The 9,678-nt window shown below is 40.9% G+C and overlaps 1 protein-coding gene across 5 annotated transcripts in view; it reads right to left on the bottom strand.

Annotated features, from left to right (window-relative positions):
- Positions 1 to 956: 956 nt before the first annotated feature.
- Positions 957 to 9,678, bottom strand: part of LOC111869533 (odorant receptor 49b) — a 39,625-nt gene continuing 30,903 nt past the window's right edge. For all 5 annotated transcript variants that reach the window (XM_023861138.2, XM_023861141.2, XM_023861139.2 and 2 more), the window contains 3 exons: positions 9,290 to 9,400; positions 6,835 to 6,990; positions 957 to 1,139 (listed from right to left, as the gene is read on the bottom strand). In XM_023861138.2, coding sequence (XP_023716906.1) covers positions 1,074 to 1,139; positions 6,835 to 6,990; positions 9,290 to 9,400 — 333 coding nt within the window. In that variant the 3' untranslated portion in view covers positions 957 to 1,073. The remainder of the gene's footprint in view (positions 1,140 to 6,834; positions 6,991 to 9,289; positions 9,401 to 9,678) is intronic.

Genomic DNA, 9,678 nt, shown 5'->3' with positions numbered 1-9,678 from the left:
CTATACGCAAACACGGCGACGTGGAACTGATTCCTACTGTGACGTGGCATGCAACGACGCTGTTGACGCGGGCAACAGGCAACAGCGAACGGAATAAAAGCTGGCTGAGCAGTAAGCGTGAGTTAGTTGTAATGTGACCGTCGATGAGTTCAGTTGTAGTCAAGTTAAAGTGTAGCCATCCCCGGCGACAGTTAGTGTGTGATACTCAGTGACAGTTTGTGATAACTGAGGATTAATTGAGAGTGTGTAACACAGGGACACTTACATAGCTCCCGTACTGTAAACGTGTAGACTACTGAAGACAGAGTGAATTGATTTGCGAATAGGGTTATAAATCGTGAAACCCCACAACAGTGTAAACAGATTATTGTGATTAGGGTTATAAAGTGTGAAACCCCGCAACTGTGTGATAATTAATTGTAGCCGTTACTTGTAGGTTGTTGAATAAACCAATTAACAATCCAAACGGCGTCTTCAGTATCGAAACACGTTACAATATACTTAGTTTTTTTCTATGTTTACTTCTAGACCAACCTCCTTACTAGAGTCAATTAAAGTTTGCGTGTTTCTCTTTATGGTATCTGTATTATCACCCAGTAGATTTACATCATCAGCATAGATCAACAGCTGGTGTGTCATGTTTAATTTCAATCAAACCTAGTTTTCTTGGACCTTCCTAATGGCATATTTTAAAGAAAATTTGAAAAGCAGTGGCAGTAAAGCATCTGCTTGTTTTAGACAGTTTTGGATAGGAAAATTGTCAGACAAGTGTTTACCTATACAGACTTTACCATATGTTTTGTTTAATCACATTTTATTGAGCCTGACTAGTTTCATGGGTATCCCAAACTCTATCAGAATATTGTGCAATAATTCCCTCCTGACTGTAGCTTAGGCTTTCTTGAAGTCTTATGAATAGCTGATGTACTCTCTCGTTGTACTCCCCATTNCCCCTAAAGAAAATTAGCTACCACCCCTTAGAAAAAAATCCTGGCTGCAGCCATGAGTAAAGGAGATGTGTTCCAGGTTAAAGAATTTATACACAGCTGAATCATTACTGTGAGCCGTAAATATCACTCGGTATCTTCATCATTCACTGCCTTGAGCATAGTGAAGTATTGGTAAGATGACTGAACCACCTGAAAATTAAATACAGAACTGCAATTATTAAATTAAGATTAGATCTTGTTTAAAGATAATGTCAGATACAGAACACAAAAGTGAAGAGATACACTGGAAAGAAGCTCAATTATATATTCCTTATGAAAAATGAAGCTAGAAAGTAATTAGACTGCTAACATCTGCTCAGCAATCTGAAAAGCTCAATGTTTATATATACATTCATTTCATAAATTCACACATTTATTCACACTTTCATGTAATACCTGATTCTAATACAATTCTTATAGAAAGCTGGTAAACAAAGGATTTGAAAATGAAAGTCTGAAAAGGATAAGGTAAAGATGTTTTTGTGCTTAAGTGCTAACCATAAAGATATGGATATTCTAACTGGAGATGAGTAATCATCTCACACTCTGTTCCTTTAGCCACAGAGAATAGGCTACTGTTATAACTGGACAGAGGCTGGGTGGATTTCAGAGCTGGCCTGGAAACAGTGGCAAAGAGCAATACCATTGCTCTTGCCAGGAATCAAATCCAGATTGTCCCTATAACACAAAACGTCTTTATGAGAATATTACAGTTATTCTCCAATAACATAATTATTTTGACTTTAATCCATGGACTACCTGCCAATATAAACAATTGTAACAAATGTTTCACCATCCACAGCCATCACAGTACATCAATCTCTAAATCATTCTAAATTAGAATGATTTCCTATTCTATTTTTCATTGTGACATATTACATTCATTATACAGTGTGTTTCACGACTTTAGGTCATAACTGCAGGAGGTGATTTCCTAGGTCTTTGTGATCAAAAAAGTTCATATAAACATATGCCCGATTTTGGACGGTTACGGAGTTATGACCGTTTTAAAATCAGAATAGAAGGTAACGATTACTGACAATNTTGTCCATAGTTCTTCGTGTCATTTCCGGTGGAATGGCAGCCACTGTCTGGGTGATTGCCTCCTTAAGTGATTGCAGGGTTGTGGGGCGATGTTGGACACTTGCGCCTTTAAGTGTCCCCAAAGAAAAAAATCACAAGGTGATAAATCGGGTGACCTTGGGGGCCAGGCGATGTCTCCTCACAAAGAGAGAAGACGTCCAGGAAACAACTCTCTCAGAATTGCTAAAGAACGCCGCGAAGTGTGAGCTGTGGCTCCATCTTGTTGGAACCAGGCTTGTCCCTCTTCATGGTCCCCAACAAACTGGTTTAACTTAGGTCGGAGGGAGATCTCAATCATGTGACAGTAGCGATTCGAAGTAACCGTTACCGTTAGCCCATTTTCCTCGAAAAAATAAGGACCCCACACACCAAATTCAGCAACGGCGCACCAAACTGTCACACGAGGGCTGTGAAGTGGTCGTTGGTGAAGTTCCTGAGGGTTTTCTGCTGACCAGTAGCGGAAATTTTGTTTATTTACAGTACCTGACAAGTGGAAGTGGGCCTCATCAGATGAAATCAAAACAGCCCCAGAGGGAATGTTCTGAAGAATGTCCTCACACACAGCTTTGTGAGTTTCAAAATCTCTCTCACTTAATTCTTGGGTAACCATCATTTTGTATGGGTGCATGTGTAGATTTCTGTGCAGGATTCTTCTTACACTCCTATCAGACAATCCCAGGGCAGCTGCATGTTTAAGCGCTGAACGCTTTGGAGATTGCTGGATGGACGCTCTCACACGCGCCACATTTTCCGGCGTTGTTACGGTCCGAGGTCGGCCAGGCGATTTCTTTTTCAGTGCAGAACCTGTTGCTCTAAAGTTTGATACCCAAACGTGAATAGTTTTTCTATCCAGAACAGGATCATGTCGGCCAAGTTCGAACCGAATGCGAAATGCTCGCTGAGTAGTAATCACCGATTCACCATTACGAATATACTCTTCCACAACAAACGCACAATGCTCACCGTGCCACGCCATTGCGACTACTGCAAACGGCACTTCTACCGCTATCGATCGATACCCCCTCCGCCGCTGTATCCCCACCACAACTCACACAGCGCCCTCTCCAAATACGGGAGGTCGATTTGCTGGACCCTGTATTATCAGGCATGTATTATCAGAACATGCAATATTATGTTCTTCCATGATCTTTGGTCCAACAAAGTTTGAGGGTAAGTTCATTTATTATTCCGGTCACAAACAATATCCCAATTTTTTTTTTTAGTTCTAGTACTGTTACGGGAGTGCATGTCAGAAATTGTGAATGTTATGTGAGAGGGTGGGGTGCAGCACCAATCACTTGGCCAGCATACAGGTACATTTGTTCACAAACAAACTCAAGAAAATTATTTGTAACCAGCAGTACCCGGCCATGCGTTGCTGTGGCTCAGTCTGGTTAAATGGAAAAGAAAGAAAAGAGAAAGCGCATATTTCTAATATGTTTAATTTCACAATGCTTGTGGGTATACAATGTTTTTTGTTGTTCCATTGTCTGTGCAGATATAGAGCTTGTCTGGTTTGCCGACTCTAGAACACGCAACATATAATTGTCCATGTGAGAAGCAAACCATGTCTAGATCCAAACCGCACAATTCTAAAGATTGGCCCTGAGCTTTGTTGATGGTGAATGCAAACACCAATCGAATTGGGAATTGCAATCTCTTAAATTGAAATGACACATCCATTGGAATCATAGGAATGCGAGGAATGAGGACATCTTCACCTCTGAAAGGTCCTGTCAAGATTGTTGCTTCTACGAAGTTGCTCAATAATTTTTTTACTGCAAGCCGCGTGCCGTTGCAAAGCTTTGGCTGGTTGATATTTCGCAACATGATAATTGGCACGCCTGTTTTCAATTGCAGTAAGTGCAGTGGCATCCTTGGAAGATCGAGCGAATTCAAAAATTCTGTTGGATAATTAACCGCTTCATCTGCTTCAACAACAGTGTTGACGGACTTATATGTGACTGCCTCGCATTGAATGTTAGACTGAATGATATTGTTAAGTTCGTAGACGTCTTTGTTCTTGGCCGCAAGAATAGCTCGTTCACTCAGCCAATCATAATTCTTATAATTGGTTTGAATATTGGGAAATACTTTTTCAACCAATTCTTCTTTTGACGTCACTAAATTGCAGAAGTTATGAGACAATGAAATTCGTCCTCAGGTCAGATCAACCGGCACCTTTCCATTCCCAATTTCCAGCAATTGATGTGAGAATATCTCAGCTGATCGATCGTTTTGCAGCTGGACACGCATATTTGTAGTTAATTTTAACGTCTTTACGTGTCACCACAAAGTAGAGTATTTCAGGGAAGCATTTATTTCGTCCGCTGGTGTCGATCAAGGAATTACAGGTAATGTTTGCCTGAAATCTCCTGCAGGCAATTTTAATGCATTCCCAAATGGTCTGATGTTTCCACGCAAATCTTGCAACGATCGATGAAGAGCCTTGAGCGATTTTTTGTGTGTCATTGTGCATTCATCCCAAACAATAAGTTTGCATTTCTGCAATACCTTTCCCATGCCTGATGCTTTGGAAATGTTGTACGTGGGAGTTTCGATGAATTGCACGTTCAATGGCAATTTCAAAGCGGAATGAGCAGTTCTCCCACCTGGTAGCAATGTCGCAGCTATTCTGGACGACGCAAGAGCTAAGGCTATGTCATTTTGGGATCGAATTGCTGCCAGAATCAATCTAATTAGGAACGTTTTACCAGTTCCTCCTGGCGCATCCAAGAAGAAGATTTCTGCAACCTCGTTATTGACAGTTTGCATTATTTGATCGTAAATGCCTTTTTGCTCAAGCATTAGCTTAGGAATTTTGATTGCACATATGACAAAAGCTCACCCGTGTTGTAATTTTGTTCACGACGCAATTCTACATTGAACGAAGCAGCAGCAGATCGATTCGGTGATGGCATTCCCAATTGACTGAGAACTTCATTCACGATTTCTAAGCACAAATCTTCAATCACTATCAACGCTTCATTGTAGATTTCTGCTGTGAAATCCATGTTCATATTGGAATTTTCCTTCATGCAAATCCTTATCGATGTCGGCATCGGGTATTTCAGCGCATATTACATCGTCGATTTCGTTTGAAGTGATTTTGTTATAGAGCCAGATTAGTATATGTGCGTGTGGCAATCCTCTTTTTTGCCATTCCACTGAGTACATCCAGCAGTGCACAGACACCCAAACACTTCATGTTTTACCACGAAATCCATCAGTGATTTCAGCTTCTGTCTGAAAACACGTGCTGTGATGTCATGCCTATCCACCGGCAATTGCCCAGGAAGTAAGAGCTGTTGTATATCATCCCAAGCTGGACTGCATGTGAATGTAATGAATAGGTCTGGACGCCCATAGTGAAGAACATACGCAATTGCATCCTGAGTGTACTCATGCATATGACGTGGACTGCCTGTATATGAAGATGGCAAAATGGTTAGTCTTCTAACGTTAGTTGTATTACAGTCATTTACAACTGCATCTCGCAATACCAGACTAACTTCTTCGGCGGTTAATTTTGGACTGCCTCCTTTGGCAGTTAATTTCAGACTGACTGCTCCCTGTCGAAGCTGGGCTATTTATACCTCGGCTGTTGCTATACAATGCCTTCTATTGTCTATCACCGGGGAAACGCTGCTTTGTTGATTCTGCGATTCCTACGCAATCACCCATTGTTATTGCGTTGTCTCTGTGGGAACGCTCCGTGTATTCGTCGTAACCGTGGAGATCCGATGTTCTCGACACAACGGCTCACTGTTGGGATTACAGTATCGCTATTGTTACTTCCTAGGCAACGGCCAACTGTTGGGGCTACAATACCGCTATTGTCAATACCTATGCAACAGTCTGTTCTAGCGTTACTATGGAAGTGACTCCTGGATTCCGAACATGTGACATGTTTTTACCTGTCACAGGTGTGACATCTATATAATAGGTATATAAAAACACGCGCGTATTCGAATGCAATGTTGTGTCAAAATTTCAAACCAATCGGTGAAGAACTTTCGGGGATTTAAGACTTTGAACAAACGAACATTTACATTTTTATTTATCTAGATAAATAAATTCACACCAAAAAAATAACTTTAGTGTCCTGAATGTCAGTAATCAGTCCTGTGTTTGCTATAAATGGCTGAAGAGGCAGACAGTACCTTTGTGATGTTTTGGGTGTGGCCTCATCTGAAACATCACGCATCAAGGCAATTTCTGGAGATTCTGGACTTTCACTTTCACTTGATTCACTAGAATCTGATTCTGGAAAAATATTCATCAACTAACTCCTCCATTATACGATCACTACTCAGTATCTTCTTGCTTGCCATACACAACACATTACACCATGAGACGTGAGCAGACGCGCTGTCAAACTGCATGCTTATTGAAACACAGGATAAGGAAGAGGAATAACAGTGATATATGATATACAAAGCCATGAAAATATTGATGCATATGCCATCTATGAATGCAGTTACCAACTATGCTATATAATCACTGTCTGAATGAGAAATGTTTGCACGCGTTGCTATCCAACCTAAGTCAAATATGGGTCCCTACATATGAGAACACTTACCCAACTGCCACTCAGATGTGAAAGCAAAACTGTTAACGAGCACTGGTTTGAGAGAAAGAGGTTCTAGTACCAAGTGAATAGTGTGGCAAAGAGAAAATCCTCTTCCTCCCACGAATCAAACCCTTGTCAGCTGACTTCAGCCAGTCACATCTCTTACTGAACTGTCCAAAATTTACTTACCTTAGTAAAATTTTCAAGAGTCAATGCTGAGAAACCACCAGCAGTCAGCTTCACTGGTCTCTTGGCTCTCTCCATTAAAATATGCAAGTCCTTCCTGAATTTACTATTTGCAGTGTGCCACTCACAGTGATATGCAGCATTTAGAATCTGTGAACTCTGAAATGTAAACATAACTGTGTCAAAAGCAAACGACAGTTGCACATATCACACCTTTATTAAAAAAAAGCATGGGTTGGGAGTGCAACAGGGACAGTGGACTGAGGAAGTTGCATAACACAAGAAACAGTCTTCTTAAGAGCCCAACAAAAGATAATGGGCAATTGGTGTTCCCAAGTAGTCACCCATCAGAATGCTCACCAGGTGTAATGTTACTTAAAATTCCAAGCTCTGGGTTGAGTGGTGTGGGAAGTGGCAGAGATCTCACTAGTCACTAAGGGTAGGTTTCTTCCTTCCTATCTCGGTTGGAACCTACCTCCAACAAATGGTGATTGTCCCACCACTTTCCATACTGCTACACCCACATCATAGGTTAACCAACATTATGCCTCGTGAGAACATGGATAAGTGACCACTTTCTGATGTCTTTTGAAGCACTCCGTGGTCCGTGAAAGAGTCATTTCTTTCCTTGCACATCTTCCTAGTGCACTATCCCTACTGACTCAGATGGACTACAAACTCCCACTATTCCTCCCCCAAGGTTTTTCCAAATATTAGCTTATACATACTTAGAAACTCACCCACCTTATAAATTTTGACCCTGAAGAGAGAGGCAGCATTTACCTAAAATGTCAGCAACATTGCCCATACAAGTATCCACACAGTGTAACCACCCAAGAACTGAATTAACAAGTCTGTCACCATGAAAGCATGAAATCAGTAACCTGAAATATCTCTATGAACTTCAACACAAGGAATTCGAGAGAATGTATCTACAATTACATTTTGAAAATTCTTTGGACAAAAATTTAAGTATTATAGCTGGCAAAAGAACAGTCTACTAGCCTAATTCACAATGGTGCTGGCTGCAGTGGAAGTGGTGGTGGTGGTGGTGGTGGGTGATGTGATGATTAAAAAAACAGGGTTTCATGTCATGATAATGGTTATCCAGTATTCTTTGCTGAGGCCATTTTAAGATTTCAGTATTTTCATATATAGGGAAATTGAGAAGTCGTGCACTTCACACTAAGCAATTATATTTTGCTGGTTTAATGCACAAACAACAAGACATGCAGCACTTACTATTAATGTTTATAAACTTACATCTTAGAAACGCAAAATCAAATCATGTCTTTATAACATATGCTCGAAATGGCTTCCCTGTTCAGCAACGCATGCGTGAGCTCTTTTCACCACATCTGAGCCCACTTTGCGGAGCACCTGTAAACTGATGCTGTTAATCGCCATCATAATGTTCCTTTTGAGGTCATCCAGTATATGCGGATTGTTTTTATAGACAATTCCTCTGAGGTACCCCCAAAAGAAAAAATCTGCGGGTGACAAATCGGGCAAACGTGGGGGCCACAATCCTTTCGAAATGAGACGGTCACCGAAAAATCCACACAAGAACTGCATGGTTTCATTAGATGTGTGACATGTGGCACCGTCTTGCTGCAACCAACACTCACGTTCATCAACTTCAAGAAGCACAATAAACTGTGTATTGATGTCTTGGTACAGTGTACTGTTCACTGTTGTTCCAAAGAAAACTGAGCCCACTATCTGACGACGTGATACAGCACAGCACACCACACCACACTCCAATTTTCTGAGAGTGCAAAGGCTTTTCATGTAACATGTGGATTTTCAAATGACCAAATCCTATTGTTTTGACTGTTCACGTAGCCACTAAGGTAAAACCATGCTTCGTCAGTGAAGAAAACCCAATCAAACTCTTCAAATCCTTGGTTTCCAACAAATATCTAACAACATCTACAATTCTTGGGAAAACAACAAGTCTGTCACGCAATAAACAAAGCTATACTGCAGACATCATATGACTGATACATGACAGATTGCATTTCTACTCGTTAGTATTCCCACAGTACCATCTAGCAGTAGGAGATATAATTATATTAACTGCAATACAATTTATAACAACTTCTAGTTTGATGTGCGCGACTTTTCGATCTCCCTGTAGATATTCCTGATTACATATTAAATTTGCACATGTACAAACATATTCAGGTTCTGAGTTCATTCAGAATACAAAAAAATCAAGACTGGAATAAAAGGTGTTTACAGTCATGTTTTCTTAGGTGACTGTTCTTGTCAATATGGAAAGAATTTCTAGATGTCCACCTGCAAAGACTGCATTTCATGTAGTCACTGTGAAAATTTCAAACCTTATGAACTGTGATAACACTTAAAAGTCCAGTTACCTCTAACATTTTTATATTTGTTATGAAAGGAGATGCTGACCATGCTTGAGAAACATCATGTGTAAAGCAACCCTTACCTCTTCCAGCAGTTCACCTCCAAACCAATAGAACATTCCTTGTTCAATGAGGGCTGATATAAGTGAGATGAACAACTTCGCAAATTTGGTGCTCTCTGTGTGAATCGGAATCTGAAATGTACAGAATCATTACATGCCAATGTACAATACGAAGGGGGACCCAAAAATAACCGGAAACGACCTGTTGCGTGCGCATGCTTTGTAGTTACGAGTTGTGCTGCTACGTGGTGTTAGCTGGGGGTCTCCCGCGACTGTTAGTGAGCTGGCGTCAGTCTGAGTTAAGTGGTTTGTCTGTGGTGCTCTGTTGTGTGCGTTCCTGTTTCAACCCTTTGGCGATTAGTGAGATGGCCGACCAGAAGGTGTGCCGTTTCCCTCCCCCATGTGGATTT

Source organism: Cryptotermes secundus, unplaced genomic scaffold (genome assembly GCF_002891405.2).
Source record: "Cryptotermes secundus unplaced genomic scaffold, Csec_1.0 scaffold139, whole genome shotgun sequence".
Lineage (NCBI taxonomy): Eukaryota > Metazoa > Arthropoda > Insecta > Blattodea > Kalotermitidae > Cryptotermes > Cryptotermes secundus.
This window is presented reverse-complemented; position numbering and strand designations above follow the sequence as displayed.